Source organism: Ochotona curzoniae, unplaced genomic scaffold, assembly GCF_017591425.1.
Source record: "Ochotona curzoniae isolate NIBS_2020 unplaced genomic scaffold, NIBS_Ocur_1.0 scaffold_2587, whole genome shotgun sequence".
Classification (NCBI taxonomy): Eukaryota; Metazoa; Chordata; class Mammalia; order Lagomorpha; family Ochotonidae; genus Ochotona; species Ochotona curzoniae.
Window position 1 is genome coordinate 7,525,932 of NW_024467096.1, and position 27,811 is coordinate 7,553,742.

Here is a 27,811-nt window from a genome sequence, read left to right on the forward strand (position 1 = left end):
GCGCAGGGCCGGGCCATGGGGGAGGCGCCCAGTCCCTCGCCCGCGTCCTCGCCCGCGCTCTGGGACTGGGGCTACCTGGACCGCTGCTTCGCCCGCCACCGCGTCTGCATCTCCTTCGGCCTGTGGATTTGCGTCGCCTCCTGCTGGATCGCTGCCCATGCGCTGTAAGGAAAGGGTCCCCAGGACCCGCGCTGCGGGGGCGGGTCTGTGGCTGGGGGTGGGCGCTGCCCCGCGGAGACTTAGAGGAAGGGGCGGGGCGCAGAGATAAACGGGAAAACATAATTGCAGGATCTTATTAAATGTTTCTTGGGAGACTGAAGTCGGACACTTCTTTCCGGATTCCACGCAGGCGGCTGGGTGGTACAGTGCGTGGCGGGGCCCTGGACTGGATACCACGGATCCCAGGTCCTGTTGTCTGTTCTTTCCCAGTGACTTCGCTGGGCGAGAAGGTCTAGGCTTCTCGTAACTGAGGGTAATACCTTACAGGATAACTGGGAGGGTTAAATGTGCCAGTCTTGGCAAGCCACTTAGCAAGTACTTGTTAAGCATTATGACTGTTTGCTCTTCTGGGACTTCAGCCTCTCCTCACAAATCCAGTTTGCCCAAGGCCTTCTCACCTGGAAAGGGGCATGGCGGTGATCAGACCCTGGCCCATAGCCCTTGCTGTACCTGCAGTGGTTTGATCAGAAATGAACTTCCCAGGCTCTGGAAGCCACACAGTGAGTTCCAAGTATAATGGCAACCCGAGCGTTCCCTGGCAGGGAGAAAGGACCAGCACCCTAAGGGGGGTTTCACCATGTGAATGTCCTAGAGCATCATAGGGTGTCCAGATGTGACATTCACAAACCTCTTCAGTCCTGGCCTAGCCCCAGGAGATGGGGAGCACCCCAGGGTTTGAAGGAATTAACATGCCAGACCCTCTTAAAGGGGCCGACTGTTAAGGACTGAAGGCCACAGACCCCAGGGTTCAGCCCTCTGAGGCCTGTACTGCTGGACCCTGCCCAACTGAACAGTCGGCCTCTGCCTGGAGCTGGACCTGCTTTGGGAACCTTGCTGTCCCTGGCTGTGCCTGGCTGTCCCTGACTGTCCCATCGATCTTTCCCTGGCTGCTGAGAACGGCTGGTGCAGAGCCAGGGAATACCCCCACCTCCCGCAGGTGCAGCCCAAAGCCCTGTGGCCTGAGCCCTGCCAGGGGGCCTCAGTTTTCTCCTCTCTCAAATGGGACAGTGGGAAGACAGTGATTTCTTTAAAAAAAAAAAAAAGCTATAATTCTTACAAGTTCTTGGTGATGTTTGCATAGTTAAGGATGCATGTTCATGTATGTGGACCACTGATTAGGGTGGGGAGGGTGGAGGAATGGAGGAAAGTTGGTAAGACAAAGGTTTTCAATCTCCTTTTGTTCATGTATCTAGGGGAAATGGGAAGAGGGACGCTCCCAGCAGCCCAACCGCATCACTGCCCTGGGATGGGGACAGGCACCCGATATCCCAGGGTCCCCAGTGTGGAGCATGTTCTGAGGGCACTGCTAAAGTGGTTTTCCTGGTTCTAAAGCACTGTTGACTTCATTGCTCCAAGGATGAGGAAATCCTACTAAGGTCCGTTGGCTGACACACTCAACCTTAGAGTCAATTCACCCAGATACTCGCTGTCAAAGCTTTGCTGGGAAAGCTGTCCAGTTTGTTCTGCACTCCATGGTACTAGATGTCCTCCGCGGGCCTCAGTGAACTGGGTGTCATGCCCCTCAAGGCTGCTCTGGACATGCAGCCCACTGAACAGGCTTCAAAAACCGAGTAAACCCAGTCCTGGCATATGCACTCCATGGTCAGACCACAGGTCCTGTAATCTCCCTCATAGATGGAGTTTTGAGGCCAATGGTCCAGACCCTCAAGGCAGGGGTTTCTAATCTGGGTGCCTGCTCTCAGAGTCTCCACCTTTGGCCTTGAACTGGTTTCAGATTACAGGTATATCTTGTTGGGAGCTTAGAGCTCAAACAGGCATGTGTGGGAAATGTCTGGGAGCCTAACATCCCATATCCGATACAGGCTCACCCTGTATTCCCCAGGCCTCTGGCCCTTAAGCCAGCCTGTCATCACTCAGGCTCCCACCTGCTGGCTCAAGGAGCTACAATTGTGCCTCAGTTTCTCCATAAGCAAGGAGATACCTGGAATGCAACGTTTCTGAAACGCAGTCAGAGATACTGACAGAGGGGCCTGGGCTCCCTCCAACCCGTCCTGCCCTTTCCCACGTATCCCTGGATGTGTGCAGAGAGCAAGGGGATTGTAGGGCTAGAAGCTGGGAGTCGGGCTCAGGGGAGATGAACTCATAGTGCTAGCAGCTCGGACACAGGCTGATAGAAGCCACTGCTACCATTTCAGAGCAGCACCACAGTTAACCACTGTGGTTGTGTGACAATGTTAGCCCCTGATCAAACATGGCAGTCAATTTGTCTATGCGGAGTGGCAGCTCAGTAAACCGCCTCGGCCTGATTTGGACCAGGAAAGGACTTGCTCTTCGCTGAAGAGGTGGCATCCCCATCTTTCACGAGGTCTGGTTCCTGCTATGGGTTCGTTGACTAGAGGCTCTGGTGGGGTCCTTGCCATTCTTTCTTTTCCAGTCCTAAAACCAAGTTCAAAAACACCTGCTAAACCCCTGGGGTCAGAAGCACTTCCTAAGGATGTGGAGTTATGGTCATCCCTTTGCAGACGCCTGCTGTGGCCTTTTCCCAACCTCAGCCTCTGTGTTGTGTCCACGCCTTTGTCACCCTAGGCTACTTTACCTGAGATGTGTCAAGAGATGCAGACAGGAGCAGTCGGTTCTGTGGGCTGCGGGCTGCCTCCTGGCCAGCCTCGGGGACACTATTGGGGCCATACTGGCCAGGCAACTCACCATCCAGGTAGGTTGGGCTTGCAGGTGGCAGTGGCTTGGGGACCAGTGCGGGCCTGGTGTTGCTTGCTCAGCTGCAGCTGCAGTGGCTCCTGGCTTGGTCCTTCAACATGCAAGGCATAATTTTGTCTCAGCGTCTAAGCCCTGGAGGTGGGGGTAGATTTCTCTGCCTGCTCTGAATTCTGTCCACGTGATCTCTGCACATGGATCTCCGATTCTCAGCTGGGAATGCCTTCCCTGTGTATTACAATTCTCTGGCTCTTCCATAAGCTCCCTGGGTCACTTGGTCCTGCCTGGTTACTTCCCATAACTCGGCCCCAATATTCATTGTCTGTTGGCCTTGTCTCTGGCCTAAATGGCACCTGGTAGATGCTCAGTAAATCATGACAATTATTCTTAACAGTCTCTCCAGCCCTGAACCCAGCCCCATCTGGTGCGGAGCCTCTTCCCCAACTGGCAGTGCAGAAGCAGCACTTGGGAGCAGTTAAGTTTCTCCAAAGTCAAACGTGTGCATATGAACATATCTTTGAAGGATCCTATTCTGGTGTCTGAGGCCCAGAGAATGGAAGGCCTGAGCCACAGTTACAGAGCAAAGAGTCTTCTTGCAATAAAAAACATGGAGTGGAAAGCAGAGGGTTGAGTGCTTGTCCCACCTCTACCACTGGGAATTCACTTCAGAGCAGGCCCTTAAGTATTTTTACTTTCATTTTAATTTTATTGGGGCAGGGGGAGGGAGAAGTCTTCCACCCCAGTTTCCCACCACAGTGCATGCTGGACCAGCCTGATGAAGTCAGGAGCCTAGAGCTCACTGTGCAGCTCCCATGTTGATAGCAAGGAGCCAGCTTACCTGAGCCATCCTCACCTGCTGCCTTCCAGGGTGTGCAGTGGCAGGAATCTGGGGTTGGAACAGAGCCAGAACTCTGGATATGAGCTTGAGGAGCTTAAGGGATATGACCCGGGTCCTCCAAAATGGAGTGCAGGCGCCCCAAGTGGCATTTCAACCACTGCACCAGTGCACACCCGGGATCAGTCCTTGAGATACCTGTGCTTTCTTAGTCAAATGGAGATGTAAGACTCCCTCTTGGCTCTGTGGGAGGCAGTGCTGAGGAATACCCATGGAGGTGCTCCATCAGTGTGGGGCACGTAGCAAAGGAGGCCCTAGGTGACATGTGCTGCATTGCCCCATTGCTGGGACACCCACACTTTATCTCCCTTCACTCCCAGGTTTTCACTGGTGCTTACCTGGCAGCTGTTGACCTAGTGAACTTCCTGTTCATTCTCTTCCCAGTCTGTGGATCCAAACTCAAGTCTAATCAGGGTGAGTGTGTGGCTTTCTGTTCCTGTCTTCGTTCATCCATTCATTCACAGGAATTCTGAGTGCCAGCTCCTTGTTGCACCCGGAGCTGATCCCCTAATGAACACTGAAGAACCAGGCCTGACCTCAGCTGAAATGTGGGCTTAGGGGCTGTGTGCACAGGGTGGGCCACCAGTGGGCCGGAAGGGGCTGCAGGTTTCGGAGAAATACATGACTTCAGAACCTCCTAGGTATGCAAAGGCCAGGATGAGGGAGGGAAAAGGGAGGAGGGTACCTGGCTTTGACGATGTGGTCATCAGTGATTGCTCAGCTTGCAAATTTGGGAAAGACAAGCAGAGAGCCCACAACTTCCGGATGCTGGGAATATGAAGAGAGAACCACAGACATGGCAGAAGCCAGAAGTGACAGATGAGTAACCCAGCAGTGACCTTGGGCCTCACCCTCAAAGAGGGGGTGCTCCCCTCGGCTCTCAGCCACCTGCTCCTGCCGGGAGGGAGATGTTGGTAGGCCTGCTCAGAGGAGAGGCCCTCGTAGGTGTTCGGGAAACTTCCCCAAGTGATGTTTGTGGCAGTCCACCGTGCTCAGAGCTCAGGGGCTTGGCTGCATACCCCTCCAATCACTGATGCATTCGCCAGGCTCTGCTGAGTCTGTGGGGGCTGTGCTGCGTGCTCCAGTTCTGTGTGATGAAAGATGACATCATGCTGACATCACCCCTGCCTGGGACAGTGAAGTGCCAGGTGTAGGGCTGGAAAGACCTGAATAGTCAGAGGATATACCTACCCTGGCTGGGGTGGCTCCACTTCTCCCCTGGGAGGGACCTAGATTCCAGGAGCCACGTGAGATTTTGATGGCTATTGCAGGTAGGGCTTCCCGGGAGAGGAAGAGGAGGCGGCACCTCAGGACCAGTTTGTTTATCCTGGCCCTGCCCTTGAGCCTGGGCTCTGGCTGGGTGCTCTGGGCTGCTGTCCCCAAGGCCTCGGCCCTGGTGGTGCGAGGGCCACAGAGGAGACTGCTGGGAAGCCTGCTCCAGGTGAGGCTGAGCACCCGCTGTGGGTGGGATGCATGGGCCAGAGTTCCTTCCCTCTTTGGGTGGTTTGAGGGATACCCTGGGTGGGTGGAGAGTGCTGGGGGCCAGGCAGGCTCAGTGGCTGGTGGAAAAAGTCTGCAAAGTGCTCATGACAGTTCCCTCATTCCTGCAGAACGATGCTGAGACCCTCGGCTACCTGCTGGGTGTGGTGGCTGCCCTTGGCTCCTGGGCTACCCGGATCCCCCCACTCTCCCGAATTGTGAGGCTGTGGTGGGGTTGGGAGTGTGGGTCCCAGAGCAGGTTTTGGGGTCCCCGGCAACACTCTGGAAGTCCCAGGTCATGGGGTAGGGGAATACCCTTGGGTTTCTCTGAGGTGCCACCAGGTGTGGCTTCAGTGAGGGAAAGGGTGGGAGCAGAAAGTGGCAGGCTGGCCCAGGGAGTCCTGAGCCTCACTGGGGGCTGTCTGGTTAACGGCAAGCAGGCTTGGGATGGCGCCCCGATACAGGCACACATGCCTTTGAGAGGGTGGACCCCAGGCAGATTCGGATGAGTTGAGTTGCCCTTGGGCTCTCAGGGGAGATGCAGGGACGTGAAAGGGGGGATTCCAGTGCTCTTGGGAAGAAAGAGTGATGCTGGCAGTTGCCAAGCAGGAAGACGAGGCTCCTGTGCTTCCCCTGCCCCCGTGAAATGGAGAGTCAGGTAGTGTTTGCCCAGCCAGGCGAGGGGTGTGGGCAGCTAGTCTGGGGGAGGAGATGGGGCTGAGAAAGTACAGCCTGGGGAAAGTTGATGGGGAGGCCTGAGCAGCCACCTGCTACTGTGGATGTGGGCGATCTGCTGTGCAGACAGCTCTGAGACAGGAGCTGCGGCCAGACCCCCAACCAGGATCAGTGCAGCCCATCATTTAGGTTTTTTGAAAGACAGAGTGGCAGAGAAAAAGAGAGTACAGATCTTCCATCTACTTGTTCCCTCCCCCGAATGCCTACAACAGCTAGAGCTGGACCAGGCCAAGAGCTAGGAACTCCATGCAGGTCTCCCACTCGGGGGCAGGGGCCCAAGCACGAGCCACCACCTACTGCTTTCCAAGGTGCATTAGCAGGGAACTGGACTGGAAGCAGAGCAGTAGGGCTCTAATATGGGATGGTGGTGCCGCAAGTAAATACTTAACCCACTACACCACAACACACAACCTATGCCCATCCTTTAGTCTATAAAGAACCCTCACCCCCCAGAGCATTGTGGTTTAATGGAGCTACCATATTCACAGGCTTTGAGGGTTAGGATGCCAGCATCTCTCGGGAAGATAGCATGTAGCACCCCCTGAACAGCCCCCAGAACATTGCCCAGACAAAGGTGATAGTTCAGTGAGCCTTGTGCTACTACCAGGGGAAGTCATCCGTGGCCTCTGTGGAGGCTGGAGCAGACCCTGCCTGCCTCCAGCCCCTGCCTATGTTCCCACCCTCTTCCCTGCTTGTAGGCAAAGGATTCACAGGTGCTTCAGAGGCCCAGCCAAGTCTCCTATGGCCATAGTCCAGCCCCGCTCTTCAGTTACCTGTGTATCTGGCACTGCAAAGAAATAGGGCCACGCAGATCCTAGGGCCCACGCTGGAAGGAGACAGGAGATGCAGCATGGAGGGTACCCGACTTGGGCAGCCACTAGAGGGTAGGAAGCTTGGGTCCAGCTCAGCTCTGCAGGGTACCCCACTCCGGCTGTGGGCGATGGTTGTCCTCTCTAGATGGATGCTGGGTGGTTGGGTTAGAAGGGAGCCCTGGGGATCTCCAGCTGTTTCTTCCTGCATGTGTGAGAAGGGACAACCCCCACCTATCCTGGCTGAGTACTGTTCTCAGTGAACCTGTGTCTAGTGGGTGACAGACAGTTGCAAGGAGCCTCGGACACAAACCCTACCACAATGCAGAGAGAACAAGGCCACGGTCCCAACTGTTTCTTTTCCCTAGTTAGTGTCAAACACGGAGGCCAGTTGTTGACCAAGGCATGCTTTTCCCCACGCCCTGGATTGCTTCTGTTCTCGTGAGTCTCACTTCATAAAGAAACCAAGTTCTGCATCATTTAGATTCGTGTATATTCATCCAGGTGTCTGCCACCTAACTAGGCATGTGTAGTGTTTATGTATGTGCTCATGGCACCTACAGACTACTTGATGGGGAAATAACACACGTTCGCCTTTTGGAACTCAAGTTTTCATCACCGTGATTTCAGGTGTCCGGAAATATCATCCCTCGCTCTCCAGACCCTCCCCGTTTTGGCCTGGTTCTGCACCAGCAGCCCCAGGAGCAGGGAGGGCTGGCTCCCCACAATTCAGACTCCCTTCTGCCCTGCCTTGCCTTGCTTTGTGCCAGGGACTGGTGGCATGGATCTGGCCAGGCGCTGGCCTCTTCCCTTTCCTAGGAGCTCTCTGAGCCTGCAGGCAGTGCAGTAAAGACTACTACCATGGGGGTAGCATCCGGGGTGTTGGACCTAGAAGAGGAGCTGCTTGGTTCCCATAGCAGGGAGGTTTCTGGTTCAATTGAAGCCAGATGTTAAAGGGGGAACTGGAGCTTGTAAGAAAGGGAACACGGGCAGATGCTATGGTGTATCTGGCTAATCCTCCACCTGTGGCACCAGCATCCCATATTGGGTGCTGGTTCAAGTCCTGACTGCTCCACTTCCCATCCAAATCCCTGCTTATGGCCTGGGAAAGCAACAGAAGATGGCCTAAGTGCTTGGGTACCAGCAATCCACATGGGAGATCCGGAAGAAATTCCTGGCTCCCAGCTTCAGATCGGCTCAACTCTAGCTATTGCAACCATTTAGGGAATGAACCAGCAATAGATTTCACTTTCTTTCTCTCCCTCTGTCTGTAACTCTATCAAGTACAGTAAATAAATCTTTGAAAAAGGAAAAAAAAAAAAAAAAAAAAAGACCTGGCATTGCAAGGGAGTGGTCTTGGACAGAGGGCTGGATCTTTTCTGCCCCCACCCAGCTGGGGGAGGCGGGGCAGGGGGCCCTAGCTCTTCTCTTTCTGCACAGTGCTGCCGCCGGAAGCCATTCTCCTGCATGTGTCTTTGGCCCAAGGCCCTGTCAGCCCTGGCTGACCTCCTCTATGCTTCGGCCATCGTGGCCCATGACCGGCAGCCGGAGTACCTGCTGCGGGCTGCACCGTGGCTCCTGATCTCCCTTGGCCGGGCCTCGCTGGACATTGCTGTATCCAACCCAGCCCGACTGGGCTCAACCACCTCCTGCCCTCACAGCCGCTGGCTTGCCCCCATGCGCACTCACTGGACCCATCTCTCCCAGTTGTGAGGCAGGCAGTTTGAGACCAAGAGCAGGAAGACACAAATGCAATTATTTGCAATTCTGCTTTTGCAATTCTGCTTTTGCTTGCTTTTATAGTAACACGAAGTCCCTCTTGGCAGGAGTGAGTCTGTGAAACAACGAAAGAGAGAGCGGCAGGTTCCTGATCCTAAGGTCCAAAGAGCCAGGTTCCAGGCTCCGTCCTGCGTCCTGCTTGGGCATCTAGCCCTGGGTGGTCATGGCCCTCCTGGGAGCCTCCACCTACTGCTTGCTGACCTTGCCCTTCTCAGCAGGGCCTGGAGCTGCCCGCAGTGCCAGGCGGGCTTGGGGGATAGGGGGAAGACCGGGATCCCCACTCTGCTTTCTGCTCCCTTTGCTGTGGACACCTGAGCTGGAGAAGTGAGAGATTAAAGCTGCCACTTGTCAGCCCCACCTCGGGGGTGTGGCCCGATGTGCTGCCAACCCTGATGACCTTGGCATGAGAACCACAAGGGCAAGCGGACTGTGAGCCAGGAGTGTTGCCAGAGACATGGACAGAGGCCATGCTGCAGGGTGTGTGTGTGTGTGTGTGTGTGTGTGTGTGTGTGTGCGTGCGTGTGTGTGTGTGTGTGTCTATACAGAGAATAGGCTGGAAGCCCAGAGCCAAAGCAGGACCACACTCGCAGGCTGGAGGGGAGAGTCACTGCCTGTTGCAGCCTCTGCCGTCCTTGGCCTGGGATGGCATGAATTTCATTCCTGCCTCTGGTTTCTCATGGCCACCATGTGTGCACCTGCTAGGAGCTGAGCCTTCAAGAAACACATGCTTCAATGGTCTCTAATGACCATTTGCTTACCAAGTGCTCTTTAGGGCAGGGGTCTCACTGGACATGAGCCCTGGTATGGATGGAGACACCCAGAGTCACACTTGGGCCTGTCATTAGGTGAGTTCAGGTCTGTCTGGAGCAGAATCCTGCTGGGGGAGGGGTAGTAGGGGGAAAGAGGGAGGCTGGAGGGGGCTGGAGGTGAAGGGCAGGGCACTCCGCGGAAGGCAGTCCATCCACGTCCTGGTGCCTTAACCTCTACGGCTCAGATCATTTTGCTGTCCTGCGCGATGAATACCAAGATACATCGGGCTTTGGGATTGGCCGCTGAATCCAGCCAGAGCTCAGACACGCAAGCCCTGCTGACCTGCGCCGAGCAGGAGGAGGAGAAGCAGGAGGCCAAGGTCTCTCAGTACTGCTGCTTCCTCCACCGTGTCTCCAGCAGGCACTGGAAGGAGCTGGCACCAGCAGAAGCTGGCAGGGTGGGGCGGGGCATGCTGGGGGTGGGGACACAGCCTTGATGGGGGCGGGGCGTGGGACTTCTGCAGGCCCCTGAGATTAGCCCGTGGGTCGTGGGTCGTTTAGAAAACCTGGTGTTCCCGTCTAAAGCCGTGACTGCACTAGGTCCCTCCCCTTTCCCAATAGAAGAAAGTTGTGATGTTTGCAGAGGGGAGGGGTGGAGTCTGCGGATGTCACTCAGGAGCTGGAGCTGTCATGTCCCCTACTCTGTCCTTCCTGCTGCTACAAAAAGAACTCTTTAAAAAATTTGTATTCATTTTTATTTGAAAATCAGAGAAACCGAGATCCTCCATCGCTGGTTCACTCCACAAACAGCCACAACAGCCTGAAGGCATTAGCCTCTTGTAGGTCTCCCATGTGGGTGCAGCGGCCCAAGCACTTGGGCCATCTTCTGCTGTTTCCTAGATATATTAACAGGGAGCTGGAATGGAAGTGAAGCAGACAGAACTCTAACGGGCACCCATATGGGATGTGGGTGCTGCAGGTGGCGGCTTAACCCACCGGGAAATGGGGTGTCTCAAGTGGAATCTTAACTCTTGCACCAAATGCCTGAGCCAGTTACAAAAACAGCCAACATTTGCCATTATGTTGTACCACCCATGAAAAGGACTTATTTTTCAGGGTAAATGTGTTTGCCTCCTCTTATTGAGTCAATCAGATGATTTTTTAAGCAACCAGATCTTATTCTGATTGAAGCAGTTTGTCTTCATTAGAAGTTCATGGTTCCTGGGCATAGCGGCTTCAGCCACAGCCTGTGAAACTGACATCCTCGATGGGCAGCAGTTCAAGTCCCCGTTGCTCTGCTTTGGATGCAGCTAATGTGCTTGGGAAAGCAATGGAACCACGGGGGAGACCTGGATCGAGCTCCTGGCCTCAACAGACTGAACTGGGCCAGTCCAAAGTCAGGAGCCAGGAGCCTCCTCCACATTTCCCACATGGGAACAGGGAACCAAGGCCTTGGGCCAACCTCCACTGCTTTCCCAGACCACAAGCAGTTTTGAGCTGGGTTGGAACTGCAGCATTCAGGACACGAACCAGTGCTCATGAGAGAATCATGATGCAGGCTTTGTTCTGTACACCACTGTGTCAGCCCCGGTAAGTTTTATTTTGGCACAACGAATGTTGAAGTCTATGTAGGTTTTAGTTTTTTTCATAATGGACCTTTCCCATGAGTTTTTTTTTTTCCCCAAGATTTCTTTGCGTGCATGGGTTTCATTTTTTCACAGCAAAATAAGCTTACCTCTTAGCTCCATTTCCAATGAACTTTTTGAAGCATTCTTGTGTACTCAAGAGAGAAGCAGAGTGCTTTGCAACTTCTCTAGCAATCATTTACAGTGAGATGCCTGGACCGGCTTCATGAGGATGCACACTGCCTGCCCAAGTCTGCCGGTGAGGCTGGGTCCAGCCAGCCGCATCTCAGCAAGCCCTCCGCCTGCCTCTGATGCGGGGACGACGCCTCCTGCACTGGCCTCCGGTCCTTGTGACACTTTAGACCCACCTGGGAAGCTTTTACACTATCCAGCACCAATTCAGTTAGAATGTCTAGGGGTGGGCACTAAACAACCGCTGCCTTTTGTTTCTGAATTCCCAACTCAGGCCCAGCAGCACGGCTCAGTGGCCAAACCCTCCCCTTGCAAGTGCCAGGATCCCACGTGGACGCTGGTTTGTTCTCTGCTGCTCCACTCCCTTCTTGCCTGTGGCCTGGAGAAGCAGCGGAGGATGGCCCGAAGCCTTGGGACCCTGCACCCACATGCAACCAGCTGCTGGCAGCCAGTTGGGGAGTGAACCAGCAGATGGATGATCTCTGTCTTTCTCTCCTTCTTTGTAAATCTGCCTTTCAAATAAAAAATAAATTAAAAAAAAAACAGACAAAATACGTTTTTTAAAAAAAAATTGAAATGGACCTAGTTCTTAGAAAACACCTCCTGACTTTGACGATTCTCCTTCCTGTCTCCCATCTGAAAGAAGGCAGACTGGCTGCCTCTCACCACCCTGTCGCCTGGCAAGTCACAGAACGTGACAGCAAGAATCCAGCACTACATGGAGCTGACCCTCGAGCCCGTGCAGCAGGTGAGCGCCCCTGGACCCCAGCCCCGCATCCGAAAGGCTGGGGCGCAGTCATGGAAGGCTTCTCTGGGATGTGGTGGAAGGCCGGGTGGGCATCCTGTAAAATGATCCCCAATGTGAATGTATTGACTTTCGAGCTCCCCCTGCAGGATCAGACCAAATGGGTTTGCAGGCAGGTGGGAGTGGACGCTCCCCACGCGGCTCTGGCCAGTGTCTCTGCAAGCAGAGGCGTGGAAACGTGTCCGCGAGGCGCTTGATCCAAGGCCACGGTGGAGGGGCCAGGCCAACGGCAGGAAGAAGCTTTTACCCTCCTCACTCTGGGTTCCATGGCCAGGGCTTGTCAATCAACGGATGCAAGAGTAACCAGAGAAGAGAAAATGTCCCTGTGCTTAGTACATACACGAGGCAGGCGCAGCTCGGGCTTGCCGGCTCGCTGCAGCTTCTACGGAGGGGCTTTCAAAGAGTTCGCACAGAAAATGCACGCTGTGGAAAAATCGCAAGACCTTTGAACCACGTTTAGCTTTGTAGTCCATTTCCAGGAGCTTTTGAAGTCCCCTTTATATGCCAACTCAGGCTGGAAAAAGGAGGAAAAGTTCAGGCTGGTAGGGGAGGAGAGGGAGGAAAGGACAGTGCAATCGCTTAGGGGCAGCCTTGCTGGGCACCGAGACCCTCAGCAGGTCGGAAGCCCTTCTGGAGGCAGCTCCCTCCCCGGGGGCACGTGCTAGGGTGCCCTCAGAAATGCCCTTCCCTGCCGCATCACTAGTCCCTAAGCAGTGTCGTGCGCGGGTGGCTTTGACCGTGGACTGAGTGTGTGGTCGTCTGGAGATAGGATGCGGAGGACACAGGAGGGTGGCGCCGGTTCTGTGCGGGTGCTGCGCCAGGCGTCCTTCCTGTTGCTTCCATTAACTGTCAGCCGATTTGAGCCCCCAGATAATCCGCACGCCAAAGGTGAGGAGGGGGCAGTGCTTCCATATTCTGTCCCCCTCGGGAATGAGGAATGGAGACAGGGGTGAGACCTGGCCCGTTGTGGGAATCCGTTATCCTGAGGCAGGAAGGGACCAGCAGCAGGGCTGGCAGAAGGGAAGTGGGGGTGACAATGAGTGGAGGCGCCACCCACCCAGGGCCGAGAGGGAGGGCAGAGGTGTGGTGGGCGGGGTAAAGGTGTGGGGCCACAGGGGAGGGTGGGAGGGAGTGGCTGGAAGCCCCTCCGCCGTCCCACTAAACACTGTGCCTATCCAGGTCCCCGTGACATCCATGGCCACCACCTGGCGAAGGGAGACGCCGCCACCTGGGCTCCCTGGGCTCCCTGGGCTGCCGGCTGCTCTCCCGGGCTCTCTCCCCAGGGCTTCCGCTTTGCTTCTGCATTGGGGGGTGCGGGGAGTGTGCCCCAAGCCCTGGCTTGAGAGCGGCCCCCTCCTTGGTGCTTGCTCGACTCCCCCACCAGGGTTCCCCACCCTCCGAGAAGCCGCCAGCTGTCAGTGTCCGGTGGGTCCTTTCTCCCTGGGCTCCGGGTTCAAGCCTTGGCCTGCCCACTGGCCCGTTTGGCACCACGTGACTTCTTGCATATTCAACACAGAATCCTGAAATTCCAGTGGCAAACTCGCTCCCTTTCCATCCTCCTCCATCCCCTCTCCAAGCTGCGGTTTGAGCCAAGAACCTCTTCTCACTATCCTTGCCCCCTCCCTCAATGCCCATCCACCCAGTCCTACAAATGTTTCTCCCAAAATAGGCCTGCCTTCCCACTTCTGCGAGCGCCTCCCGCTCCATCTGCACCCTCTAAAGGAACCTTTACAAATGCAAATTATATCTCCTCCTTCCTTTGTCTGGCTTTTCTTTTCATTCAGAATGGAATCTGAGTTTACTGAGACTTCTATGACCATGCAGGTCTTGCCCCTCCCTGCACCTGTTCCTTTCCGGCAGCTGTGTAGGCCTTTCTTCCGTTCCCCAGTGCCAGGAACTGTTCCTGACTCTGCTTGCACAGCTGCCTCTTCCTCATCTTTCACACTTCCTTCCAATGCCACAGTCTTGGTTTTGTTTTCTGCTGCTCCCATGGAACACCTGATCACGGATGATGCATAAAGAATGAGGCCTTATCCAGCCTGTGGTCCTGGGGGGCAGGACACCCGGGGACAAGGTGTCGTTCATCTCAGCTTCTGGAGGGCAGGCTTCTCGCTGCCCCACACCAGGCAGTGGCCGTCTCTGGTGAGACAGAGTCCAGGAGCTGGCACAGCCTCTCCCCCTCCTTGCAGAACCACTGGTGCCATTGCGAGGTCCCAGGTCTCCCAACCTGAAAATACTGTTAGCATATGGGCTTGGGACCTTGGAGGGACACATTCAAACCCTGTCAATCCTGTCCCCGAAGGCCTTCCCAACGTGCTGGCAGAAGAAGCTTCAGCAGCCCGCTCCCCTTTTAGCAGGTTCTGCAGAACACTTACTGCTCTCTCTGCTTTTCATGTTGCCTGTCTCCTGCTGGTTCTGGGCCCTCATGGAAGGTGAGTACTGAGGGCGTCCTCAGGGGATGTCCTACTCAGCTATCCAGAGGACAACCCTGACCTGCTGTTGTTCCTCGGGTGCCACCGCCCCTGTGTGTGATGTCTGGAGATTCAGAGGGAGTTGGAGCTTGCTTTTGTAACTCGGATCCCAGGTCAATCTCTCAGCTGTTCTGATAGGGGACAGGGTGATGGCACAGGGAATTTTGGCCGTGTGTTGCCAAAACATTGCACTAGAAAGCTTTAAATTATACAACTTCTGAGAGGGAGTACGTGCAATCATTGTATTCGCTTTAACACACACATCTGCCCCTCCGCCAGCTTTCTGCTGGGGACAGGTGCCTTGGAAGAGTGTGTGCCTCTTCCACTCTCCTTTGGTCCACCTGGCCGCTTCCTCCTCTGTCCACCAGAGGGCGCCCCAAGCAGCTCCCAGCAAGTGTTCCCGGCTCCTGGCGTCTGATGGGCCACCCAGGAGGAAGCCACCCCCTCAGCTCCGGGGGGCATCATTCCCCCGGGAAGCTGATCCCTAGCCAGGATCTGAGCACCGGACAGCAGTCAACACTTCCTTGTGCGTGGTGCAGGCTGGCATACTGTTCTAAGGGCTCCCCTAGATTAACTCCCATCAACTCACAGCCACCTGAGGGGATCATTTTCCTTGTCTGGAGCACAGAGTTTAGGCAACTTGCTCAAGGTCACACAGTGTCTCAGCGGCAGAGCGGGGGCAGCTGACACCAAATAAACCTTTGATAAACGCTTGATTTCATTGTGAATGCAAATTCTCACCATGACCCTTTGGAGTCAACCTTCTGCCTCTTTCTATTGCTGTTTTTATGAACGATGCATACTTTTAGGAGGATTTTCAGTGGGGGCACAGGAAGGTTACATAATCTACCCCAAACCTGTGCTTTAAGAATCTCAAATCGGTTACCACCTCAGCCTGCCTGATTCCAGACCCTGAGGACAGGCTCTTCACTGTCCCTTTGCACCTGCTCAGCAGCATTGCCCTGGCTTAACATGCATGCCTCACTGGGCAGAGTCATGATGAGACAGTGTCCCTGGATTGTGTCATTGGTAAACATGAGCACATTCCTAAGTTCAAGGAAAAGTGAAATGAAAAGACAAGCTTAATTGGGTACCAAAAACATTTATTTGAAATCTCTCTTAGTTTTTCCCTTAAATAAGTTCCTGGAAGATAAGTGTGAAAAAACCCTGGGTGTGTGAGCCTCATGAAGTCCCCTCAGGCGTGTTGCACCTCCAGAGGCCACCTGGGTGTGGGTACCCAGAGCCACTGGCGGCTCCCTCATCACTCCTTCCAACAGCTTGCCACTTGGGTGCTGGTCCCCAGGTGAGATTTTCTGAGCACGCAGGGAGGGTGGCACCAGGAGCAGCCTCACGGTGGACCTTGCCTAGAGGGACGACGGTGTGGGGTCCTGTGACCCAGTCCCTGGCTATGGCTCGAAGTCTCTAAAAACTCCATCTCATCAGAGGCTCTGGTGTGGTCAGACTTGGGGACCTGAAAGAACTCAACCTGAGCTTGACCAAGCCCTCTGCTTCTCTTCAACCCTCACTCAGAGGTTTCTGTCTAGTATCTGCACAGGGGGCAGTGTGGAAGGGGCAGGGGTGGATGGGGCACCTGCCTGTGTCCTGCAATGCTTCCAGGATGCTGCCTTGGTTTCTTCCATGGATTTGCTCTGCTGACTCTTCCAGGAAACTGTGCACGGAACTGGTCAGGGTCAGCCAACGGCCCTTCTGGGTTTGGAATCCTGTGCTCAGTGCCCTTCTTCTCCTGCAACCAAAGTCTTGACTTTGAAGAGGAGGCAGGACAGTGGGTGGCAGTCCTTGCATAGACTGGGAAGCTAAGACTCAGAGGGCACATGTTTCAACCTGGGGTCATATGGATCATCTGTGGTAGATGCTCGTCACTCTATCCTGGGTCCAGGGGCATGACCTTATTCCTGCAGAGCTCTGTAAATCAAGCTGTTGGAGCTTCCATGAGCTCTGAGGAAGCCGTCAGCTGAGACAATGTGAAGGGCTGGATGATAGATGGATGATGATGGATGATGATGGATGATGATGATGATGATGATGATGATGATGGTGGTGGATGATGATGATGATGATGATGGCATATGGAGGGATGATGGATGATTATGGATAATGTATGGATGGATGGATAGTGGATGAGTGATGGATGGATGAATAGATATATGGTAGAGGTGCAGATAATAGGTAGTAGATTATGGACAGATAGGTGGTAGGTAAAAGATAGATGATAGATAATTCATAGGTAGATGATGTATAGATAATAGACAGTCTCCCTAGATTTCTTCTCCCTTAAACCTCATTGACCTGTGCTGCTGATGGGGGTGTGTTGATAAAGTCTCTATGGTATGCATTATTCTTTTTTTTTTAAAGATTTATTTATTTATTTATTGGTTAGGCAGATATACAGAGAGGAGGAGAGACAGAGAGGAAGATCTTCCGTCCAATGGTTCACTCCCCAAGTGACCGCAACAGGTGGAGCTGAGCCAGTCTGAAGCCAGGAGCCAGGAGCTCTTCTTGCACCTTGGGTGCAAGGTCCCAAGACTTTGGGCTGTCCTCCACTGCTTTCCCAGGCCACAAGCAGGGAGCTGGATGGGAAGTGGAGATGCCGGGATTAGAACCTGTGCCCATATGGGATCCCGGCGCGTGCAAGGCTAGGACTTTAACCACTGAGCTATCATGCCGGGCCCAGTATGCATTATTCTTAGCTATAGCTTTCCAAGCTACAAATGCATATGCCCTTTGACCCAGCAGTTCCACCTCTCGAGATTGGCCCTTGAGGTACCCCGAAGTTGTGGATGTCAAATGTGACTTACTCAAATCAGCACTGATTATAAGGGCAAGACTAAAAATGCCTTAGAGGTGGGGTACAAAGGCTGAACAAACTGCTAACACTGCAGTGCAGCCTGAAACATTTGAGCTGGAACATTCCCCTGAAGCCTTCTGTTAGGTGAAAAACAGCAGCAGACGTGAAAGAGCAGAGAACAATCTGCTGCTGTGGGGCTGGGAGGAGGCACGTCTGTGCCCTTGACCATGAGCACAGGACCTCATGGAAGGACGTGACCAGACCTGAGGAGACCAAATGGCCAGGAGGTGGGTGTGGAGTGAACATTCGAGATGTGTTTTTCTGGACCAGTCCTCAAAACCAACTCATCACCTGAGTGATGAGCTGCCCCCCACTTACCTTACAGGCTAGCTGCGGTGCTGTCAGGTTGCCGGGCAATGGACAGACAAGGGCTGAGGACCCATTCCCGCAGGAGCCGCCCTCATATCCTCCCGTGCAGGTCATCCGAGCCCATGTGTCTTCCAGCAGCTCCTCTGAGGTCTCCTCCATCAACTCGGACTTGGAGGTACAGGGCTCCGCCTGCGGGGTGGGGCGGGGTGGGGCATGAGCATCCGCTTACCGGACACCTGCTGGGTGGGAGCTTGCGCTACTGTTGCCTGACCTTGGCCGCATTAACCTTGCAGCTGCTGTGTGAGGGCTCATCTCCACTCCCAGCCTGAGCAAGGGATCACCCCATAGCCTTGTCAGCAACCGAGTGCCTCAGGGTCATGATGGGTAGGGCAACACTGGGGCCCAGCCCCTCCAGGGTCACACCGCACATCCAAGCCCTACAGGAGTAAATGCATGAATCATGCACTCGCTTACTTGTTCATTTGACCAAAAAAGATGCCTGGAGAGACAGAGGGCGCCTTTCCACTGGTTCATTTCCCCACGTAGCCACAATGGCTGGGGTTGAACTGGGCCAAAGCCAGGAGCTGGGAACTCAATCCAGGTCTACCATGTGAGTGGTGGCAGGAACCCAGCGCTTGAGCTGCCCCTGCTGTCTCCCAGGCCTGCAGGAAGCTGGAGTCAGCAGCCAGCTCACCCAGCTACTCTGGGGTGGGTCCAGGATGCCCCAATCAGTGCCTCAACAGAGAAGCCAGACATTCACCCTGAATGGTAAACTTGTATGGAGTGCTGCTGCTTCCCACACCCACCTGACTGCCACGGCTTGACTGCCACGGCTTCCTTGCCTCGTGACGTCACACGCAGGGGGCCCTGTGCTGGACACCAGACTTAACACTACTTTTTATAAAAAAAAAGATTTATTTATTTTTATTGGAAAGGTAGATTTACAGAGAGAAGGAGAGACAGGAAGATTCTGTACCTGCTGGTTCATTCCCCAAGTGGCCACAATGGCCAGAGATGAGCCAATCCAAAGTCAGGAGCCAGGAGCTTCTGTTAGACCTCCCATAGGGATCCCAAAGCTTTGGGCCATCCTCTACTGCCTTCCCAGGCAATAAGCAGGGAATTGGATGGAAAGTGGAACAGCCAAGGACATGAACTGCTCTTGCAAGGGGAGGATTAATCAGTTGAGCCATTGCACCAGGTCCCAGACTTAGCACTTTTATGAATTCAATCCCCAATTTGTAATATTTGCACCTATGAACAAAGTATGCTTTCATTCTGAGTACACAGATGGTGTAACACCCAGCTCTGAACTCCCCTGGTGCTCTTGGTCTCTTAGTTGTTGCTGGGTCCCAGACCCATTGAATCAGAACATTTCCCTTAAAAAAAAAAAAAAAGAAAAAAAAGGGTTTGTTTGAAAGTCAGAGTTACAAAGTGTGGGAGAAATATGTCTTCTATCCACTGGCTCACTCCCCAGATGGCCACAATAACAGCCAGGTTGAAACTCTGACCTTTATCCATGTCTCGCACTAGGATGAAGGAGCCCAAGCGTTTGGACCATCTTTCACTACTTTTTCCAGGCTGTTAGCAGGAAACTGGGTTGGAAGTGGAGCAGCTGGAACTTGAACTGGCACCTATATGGGATGCTGGCATCGCAGGCGGTGTCTCTATTTGTTACACCACAGTATCATTGCTGGTGATAGAAAGAAAGCTGGGTTTGAGTTGGGGAGTTTGCCCCTTTGGGGGTGGCTTCCAATGTGGTCCTGGGTTCTGATCTCAGGAAGTGGGCCCTTGACCCGCAGCCTGGAGTCAGCAGTCTCAGCTGTGGCCTCAGGCTGGGGGAAGGAGGGACAAGGCTGACTATAATGTGGCTTTTGGTGGCAGAAGAGACCTGGAGATCAGGGAGGGGCTGTGGAGAGGGAAAGGGTCCTTGGCTCTGGAGACTGCGACTTGAGCCACTAACCTTTCAAGATAAAGATTAGACCATGAACCTGAGCAGTCTGAAATTCGTCTTTGGAGTGGTTGGGGCCATTTCTCTATCATGCAATCCTTATTCTTCTTCTAACGTATGTCCTCTTTTTTTCTGCGTGGAGGCAGGACTCACACTGTCATCTGCTTTGCTCCACTGCTGTGTTGTCCCCTCCATCCCGCCTTACCTGCCAGGCGGATTCCTGTGAGCTCAGCATGACAGGTGTGCAAATGAGCTTCCTCCCACACTGCATCCGCTGAAGATGCTGGGGCATCGCAACCTTCTTTGTTTTGTTTTTATATTTATTTTTATTTGAAAGGCTGACATACAGAGAGAAGGAGAGACAGAAAGATCTTCCATCCACTGGTTCACCCCCCCCCCAAGTGACCACAACAGCCACAGCTGAGCTGATCCAAACCCAGCAGTCAGGAACTTCTTCCTGGTCTCCCACGCAGGTGCAGGGTCCCAAGGCTTTGGGCTGTCCTCAACTGCTTTCCTAGGCCACAAGCAGGGAGCTGGATGGGAAGTGGAGCAGCATGGACATGAACTGGTGCCCACATGGGATCCCAGCATGTGCAAGGCAAGGATTTAGCCACTGAGCCATTGCGCCAGGTCCCTCACCCTTGTTTTGAGCCAAGAGGGCCGGGCTTGTACATGCAGGCAGGAACTGAATACTGGCAAAGGCCTACCTATGGTGTGGTGAAAGGCACGGGTCTCGCTTTTAGTATTTGAAAGGCAGAGAGAGGAAGAGAGCTCCCGTGCACTTGTCACTTCACTCGCTAAATACCCATGATGGCTACAGAAGAAGCCAGGACTCAGTCATCAGCAGCTCAAACTGTCACCTGCCACCTTCCAGGGTGCACATTCATGGGAAATTGGAATCAAGAGCGGAGCTGTTGATTCAAACCCAACACTCCAATGGGATGCAGGTATTCCAAGCAGCATGTTAACCACTGTGACAAATGCTTCTTTTACTCCAGGTGCAATTTGTTTTCGTGATTTGCTTATTTGAAAGACAGAGCTTGGGCCCGGCGGTGTGGTCTAGCGGCTAAAGTCCTCTCCTTGAACACACCGGGATCCCATATGGGCGCCGGTTCTAATCCCGGCAGCTCCACTTCCCATCCAGCTCCCTGCTTGTGGCCTGGGAAAGCAGACAAGGACAGCCCAAAGCCTTGAGACCCTGCACCCACGTGGGAGACCTGGAAAGAAGTTCCTGGTGCCTGGCTTCGGATCGGCACAGCACTGGCTGTTGCGGCCACTTGGGAAGTGAATCATCGGACGGAAGATCTTCCTCTCTGTCTCTCCTCCTCTCTGTATATCTGACTTTCCAATAAATAAATAAATCTAAAAAAAAAAAAAAAAGACAGAGCTACCAGAGAGAGGAGGGAAGGAAAGAGATCTCCCATCTGCTGCTTTACTCTCCATGCAGCTGCAAAGGCCAAAGTCTGGAGCCAGGAGCTTCATCCAGGGCTCCCACAAGTATGCAGGAATGCAAGTACTTGGGCCATCTTCTGTTGCCTTCGCAGCACATCAGCAGGGAGCTGGGTAGGAAGTCGAACAGCCAAGACTCAAACCGGCACCCATCTGGGATGCTGGCACCACAGGCTGCAGCTTTAACTTGCCAGGACAGTTCGGGAAAGTCTGTAAGGGGCCAGGTAAAAGGAAGTCATCGCCCAGATCCTAGGAGAGCAGAAAAGCTGTCGTGTGTCTGGTGGGTCTGCAAGCCTTGTGATCCCTCCCAAGTCTCGCCCGACCCCATGGCCCTGGGGAATGGGACTCCTCCCTACATGGACCCCTGCATCCTGCAGGCCCCTCTGGCTTGCACCCTCCCCAGCTCAGGCTTCCTTGGTGCCTCAGCCCAGCTCCACTAGGCAGGGCAAGGGATAGTGCTCCTGGGGGTTCACCAGCTGGGAGATGCACGCTTTCTGGGACAGGGAGAGCACACACAGTGCGTGCTGGCCACTTCATGGGGCTGAGGGCCAGTGTCCAGACGTTCAGAGTGGTCATCGTGTATGAGGCAGGGAAACCGTCTGGACAGCATGGCTGGGTTTGGGAGGGCATCACCCGCTCAGCGGTGGGCCTGGGGTGCATGGTGTGTGTATGTGTGTGTGTGTGTGTGTGTGTGTGTGTGTGTGTGTGTGTGTGTGTGTTGTTGGTACAGTAGGGAACCAGCTTGTGCCTGCCTGACTTGTGAAGGTGCATACAGTGCATAGAGTTAGGCAGTACATGAAACATGACTGAACATCCAGCAGCCGCGTGACTGACTGATGCATTTACTGCCCTGCACTTTTATGGTTAAATCAGAGTGCACCTTCACTTGAGTGTGAGGTTCCACTGTAAGACAGTCCACTGGGCTGTGCCACCAGCAGTGTTCCCCCAGCTCCCCACCCGTGTCGGGAGCCCGTGTGGGGTGTCTGACCCTACCCCGTGTTGGTCTGTGGGAGTTCCCTGTGTCCCGTTCACCCAGCTGTGATGTGGCCTAGGCCCAGCATACCATCCCAGCACTGTGTGGTGTAGTTACCACAGCATGATGTTTCAGAGGCTTCAAGACTCGTCACGTTCATTTTCATTCACTTAGAAGACAAGGAGGCAGAGATCTTCTACCCACTGGTTTACTTCCCAGATTGCTCATGGTGCTGGGGAGGGCCAGGGCCCTCCAAAGCCAGGAGCTCAGAACTGGAGCCCAGAACTCACTCCTGGGTCTCCCAAGTACCTGAGCCATTCCTGCTGCCTTCTGGGGTGAACAGGCAGTTAGTCTCAGGAATGGAGCCAGACTATATCCAGGTACTCCACTATGGGATGCGGAGCACCCGAGCACCCCGTGAAGAGGGGCAATGCCTGCCCCACAGGAGGCACTGAATAACTGCCTATAGTCTCCCTGACATAACAAACAAACAAATAAAATGGGGGCGTGGTATAGTAGGCTAAGTTTCTGCCTGTGGTACCAGCATCCGGTATGGGTGCTGGTTTGAGTCCCGGCTGCAACCAGTTTCAAATCGTTTCCTGCTGAGGGCCTGGCACAGCAGCAGAGGATGGCTCGAGGCTTTGGGCCCCTGCACTCTCGTGGGAGACCTGAACGGAGCTCCTGGCTCCTGGGTTCAGCCTGACCCAGTCCAGGTGTTGCAGCTGCTTGGGGAAAGAGCCAGCAGATTCGCTCTCTCCTAACTCTGTCTTTGAAGTAAAAATAAATATTAAGAAATGAAAACAAATAAGGCTTTAAAATTGATTTACTGAGGGAAAAATAATAATTTTGAAAATATAAAGGCTGTTAGAGAATGGAAATCTAATGGGCTTTTAATTTTTTTTCTATAATACGCACAGTTTGCTCTTGGAACAGAAAAGACAATACAAGTGTATTTATTTTTCATTTTTGAGGGAATAGGAAGAAACCTGTCACAGATAAAGGTTAGTTGTAGTCCTAGGTACATTGCCTTTCCTTTTAAAAAAAATTAACTTAAAAATTCCAACTGCTGGGCCCGGCGCGGTGGCGCAAGTGGTTAAAGGTCCTCGCCTTGCACACCCGGGATCCCATATGGCCGCCGGTTCTAATCCCGGCAGCCCCGCTTCCCTTCCAGCTCCCTGCCTGTGGCCTGGGAAAGCAGTCGAGGACGGCCCAAAAAGCTTTGGGAACCTGCACCCGCGTGGGAGACCCGGAAGAGGCTCCTGGCTTCGGATCGGCATAGTATCGGCCCGTTGAGCTCACTTGGGGAGTGAATCATCGGACGGAAGATCTTCCTCTCTGTCTCTCCTCTCTGTATATCCGCCTTTCCAATGAAAAAATAATAAAAATAAATCTTTAAAAAAAAAAAAAAAAAAATTCCAACTGCTGTCTCCACTAGGGGGCACTCATCTACAATGTTAAGATGCTGGGACGTGGTGAGGCCCTTCTAGGGTCCCAGGGATGGAGGAGGCCTGTTTGCTTGCTTGGTGTAGTGAGCCCTGTTTTCTGGAGGAGCTTCAGATTTACAGAGCAGAGGCAGAGGGAGAGAGAGCTTCCGGGTGCCCTGGTCCAGTCTTTCTAATGCTCTTCTTACACATGCTACACTTGTCAGAAACCAGTCTGAGTGCACGACTGTCAACTGAACTGCACCTTTTGCCATTAGTGGTTTCTTTCTGTTCTAGAATGCTACATTGCATTTGGTCATTTTTATTAGACAAATATTACCAGCTGTAATTACCACAAATTAACATTTATGTGCATGAAGCTCCATATTTTCTAAATATGAGGGTCAGCACATTACTGTAAGTTTAATTTCTTAACCCCTACTGTATTATCAATTCTATTTTTTTTAATACATTTTTAAAAGATTTTTAAAGATTTATTTATTTTATTGGAAAGGCAGATGTACAGAGAGGAGGAGAGACAGAGAGGAAGAGCTTCTGTCTGATGATTCACTCCCCAAGTGGCTGCAACAGCCAGTGCTGTGCCGATCCAAAGCCAGAAGCCAGGAACTTCTTTCGGGTCTCCCACGTGGGTGCAGGGTCTCAAGGCTTTGGGCTGTCCTCGACTGCTTTCCCAGGCCACAAGCAGGGAGCTGGATGGAAAATGGAGCTGCCGGGATTAGAACCGGCGGCCCATATGGGATCCCGGCACATTCAAGGCGAGGACCTTAACCATTACGCTATTGCCCTGGGCCCAAGATTTTTAAATCTTATTAATAGGCAGAGTTACAGAGAGACATCTCTTCCTGCCTTTGGTTCACCACGCAGTGGCCACAACCACTATGGCTGGGCCAGATGGAAGCCAGGAGTCAGGCGATTCTTCTGGGTCTCCCACATAGGTACAGTGGCCCAAAGGCTTGGGCCATCTTCCACTGCTTTCCCAGGTGTATTAGCAGGAAGCCAGATTGCAAATGGAGTATCTGGTATTCGAACCGATGCTGATACGGGATGCCAGTGCTGCAGATGGTGGCTTTACCCTTATGTCATAACACCAACAAAAATGATTTTTTAGAAGGTTAGATATTTATTTGAAAGGTAGAATGACAGAAGTAGGAACACACAAGCACAGAGAGAAGAGAGAGGGGGTGGTTGTCAGAAAAGGAGCTATCTTCTATCTCATCAAGCCATTCCCCAAATTCCCAAACAGCTGGGTCTGGGTCAGGCCACAGCTAGGAGCCCAGAACTCCTGGGTCTCCCATGAATGTGTGGCAGGAGTGCAGCGCTTGGGCCATCTCCCACCGCCTTCCCAAGCACATTAGCAGGAAGCTGGATCAGAAGCAGAGCAGCCGAGGTTCACACTGGAGCTCTGATACAGGAGAATGGCGCCCCAAGTGGTGGTTCCACTCACTCGCTGTGCTGTGGTGCCGGCCCTCCAAATGATTTATTTTAAAACACTTGAGCAAATAAAAACATTAGGGAGCTGAATCAAATAAAACAGGATGTCACTGGTGGCCTTTAGACATTTTAAGATTTGTGTATACATGATTGAAAATCCTGTAGTAAAAACATTTTTTAATGGAAATTTAAACAGCTAAACAGTAGAGGTTGTCTTATAAAATAAAGTCCCTTAATGAAATATTCTTGGTGTTGGGGTGGAAGCTAGTATCACAGGGTTTCCTCCGTTTGTTTGCGATGGAAGATCTCCCATCTGCTGGTTCCTTTCCCACATGTCTGCATCGGTTTGGGCTGAGCCAGGCCAAAGCCAGCAGCCAGGAATTCAGTCCGTGGGTAGCTGGCAGGAATGCCGGCATCTGGTGCCTCCTGGGGTGTGCATCAGCAGAAGTGAGAACTGGGAGCAGAGATGGACTCGGACATGGCACTCCAGCGTGGGGTGCAGGTGTCCGCTGCACCTCATGCTGCCCGGAGGCTTTGTTCAAAAGTGATGTAACCCCAAATCCCATGGCCTGCTTAGACGTGCAGTTGAACAGACACCATGAACACCAACGAACAGACATTTGCAGACTCACAGCTCTGAGTCAGAAATGCGTGTCTCCTCAGTCCGGCATGAGGTGCTGGAGGAGAACGGATCGCTTGGTGCAGCTCTCCGAGAACTTGAGTCACACATAGTTGAGGTTTGGAGTAAAACCAACGATGCAGCAAACACTGATTAAATGAATCTTGGCTGCTGCGTAAAACCCCGTATTTCAGGGTGGGGAATTTTTATGTGCATCTCTTGAGTTTTATGGGTTAGTGGTGATTCATCCTAACCATGTGGCTAATAAATGGGGAGATTTATTATTATCACTGCTAATAATTTCTAATAATAGTCATTTGTAAATCTCTATAGATGGTCATTTTTTCCAGGACCTGCTTGCCCCTGCTAATGATCCCCATAACACTATCGATCATTTAACTGATTATCCCTGCCGGTTACTGCTGCTTCCTGCTCGCATGAGGCCTGCTGTCCCTCTGCCTCCCACCCGCTGAGGCTCACCCAGCCCACCGGGGCTGCTGAGCTTTGCCCTGGAATCGGGTGGAAAACACCGGCCAACATTTTTTTTTTCTCTTTATTGTTCTGCAGCAGAAGTATTGGGAGGCACTAAACTCGGAGCAGGTATGCACAATCATGCTGTCTTCCAGAAAGGACTCCTAGGATGTGATTTCAGATACTGCTTTGGTCGGACCTCTCTTTGGATGGTTGGGCCCATGACACACTCCTTTCTTTAGGAAACATGGAACAAAGAGAGGCAACACTGAGGACCAATGGGGGTGCCCAAGGCCTTCTCGGTTCCGTGCTGGCTGCTTGGGAGGGAAACCAGATGAGCCCACCTGATCGTGTAGTGCTCAGAGAAGGAGCATGGCCCAGTGGGTGAACACAGCTTGCAGCAAAGGTTCTGTGAGCCAGCGGAACAGCTGCAGGTCACTGATGGAGGTGGTGTTGGGCATGGCTGCAGGCCATGCGCCACGTGGTATCATTCTGAGACTGCGAGCAGCCAGCTGCTGTCTCCATGCCACCCTTCTGTCTGAGTGGCCGTTGAGCACATGTTACATGGTGTCTTCCTGGGATCCTGCAGTGGCCACCGCGCTAAAGCAGGCTTTAGGTATCTGGTTTTGACAAGTCCACTGAGCTTCAAATTGGGAGCAAACACTGTGCGGGACAGGAGAGGCTCTGGGCCATTCTTCAGGACTGGAGTGGACAAGGCAGGTGTCCGAAACAAAGGTCAGAGCTGTCCCTGCACAGAGGCAAATACCCAGGAGAAGTAACAAAAGGAACCCCAAGGCAGAGCTCAGTGGGCCAAAGCTGTTCCGGTAGGCTTCCTGGTGGAGGAGGTAGTTGCTTGAACTACACAGTGACCTGAGCTTGCTTGTTCTTTTCCCGGAATGGTAAGCATTACAGTAGGGCTGTTCAGGACCCAGCGTCCTGATGTAGCCTCACTAGATAAGAGCCTATTGAAGGCAGGTGAGAATAGACCGGAATGGGAGGAAGGGAAGGGAGGCTGATCTGACCAGAGGAGCTATTTCTTAATGTCTAGAATTGTCCACTTAGTTCCAGAAACAGCAACTTGGTTAACTTGGTTAACTTGTCCTGACCTACTTGTCCTTGTCCTGGTTCATGAATATCATGATCGGTGCTCTTGTGTGGGTGGAACATTATAGAAGATGTGAAGGGCCTATTCCAGCAAAGTGCATTTTTTTCCCCTTTGGTCTCTTCTCCACAGTGGGATCCAGATGTGAATCTCAAAGGACACAAGGACAACGTGGAGGAGACTCTCTGAGGCTTGTGGACTTGACCTTGGTCGATGACCACCTGTGGCCACCCATCGGCTCAGAGCCCAAGGCCATCATGGAGCAGGGCATCCCCTTCTTCAGAAGCCGCCCAGGAGGATGAAGAATCCAGAGCTGGCAGCGAGCTGGCTGGTCTGCGGGATGGCACAGAGGGCAAGCTCGGAGTGCATGTCCTGTGGGCACATCGGGGTATGCCTAGTTGGTTTTGAAGATTAGAGGATCACAGACGGCTCTTACTCTGTAAAGATAAACCTTCATCCGGGAGATGCTGAAGCCTCTTTTCCATTCCCCTTCCCCATTTTTCTTCCGTTCCTTTGAGAACCAAGCACAGCCAGAACTCCTTCTCGGCTCCCGAAGTGAGTTCGCCTCACACACAGCTCAGGTGTTTGCACTGCAGCAGAGCGCCTTCTGCAAGACCTGACAGCCGAGATGCAAGGGGCGGGCCCATGTGCTGGGAGGCCTGGACTCTGCCCTCCAGTCACGCACTTACCTGCTGGAAGCCACGGCTGGGACTGCATGGGCAACCACGTGTTTGTGAGCTCACTGGTATTGTGAGGACAAACAAAGCAAA

The 27,811-nt window shown here is 53.2% G+C and overlaps 1 protein-coding gene across 2 annotated transcripts; it reads left to right on the forward strand.

Annotated features, from left to right (window-relative positions):
• The first annotated feature begins 2 nt into the window (after positions 1-2).
• On the forward strand, positions 3-27,294 carry TMEM44 (transmembrane protein 44). Of its 2 annotated transcripts, XM_041002748.1 has the most exons (11): positions 3-164; positions 2,767-2,893; positions 4,108-4,201; positions 5,059-5,228; positions 5,398-5,484; positions 8,251-8,424; positions 9,584-9,712; positions 11,799-11,903; positions 17,623-17,781; positions 26,039-26,068; positions 27,174-27,294. In XM_041002748.1, the coding sequence occupies exons 1-11, from the start codon at positions 16-18 to the stop codon at positions 27,228-27,230; spliced, it is 1,281 nt and encodes a 426-aa protein (XP_040858682.1). In that variant the 5' UTR covers positions 3-15; the 3' UTR covers positions 27,231-27,294. The 2 variants fall into 2 exon arrangements, with proteins under 2 accessions (XP_040858682.1, XP_040858683.1); XM_041002749.1 differs by lacking the exon at positions 26,039-26,068.
• Positions 27,295-27,811: the final 517 nt, after the last annotated feature.

What these genes read in the sequence shown, in the direction of transcription:
- TMEM44 (XM_041002748.1), top strand. Translation starts at nt 16, where the DNA reads ATGGGGGAGGCGCCCAGTCCCTCGCCCGCGTCCTCGCCCGCGCTCTGG. An exon ending in TGGATCGCTGCCCATGCGCT is followed by an intron (nt 165 to 2,766) that starts GTAAGGAAAGGG and finishes TTGTCACCCTAG; the next exon opens with GCTACTTTACCTGAGATGTG. An exon ending in TGCTGGGAAGCCTGCTCCAG is followed by an intron (nt 5,229 to 5,397) that starts GTGAGGCTGAGC and finishes TCATTCCTGCAG; the next exon opens with AACGATGCTGAGACCCTCGG.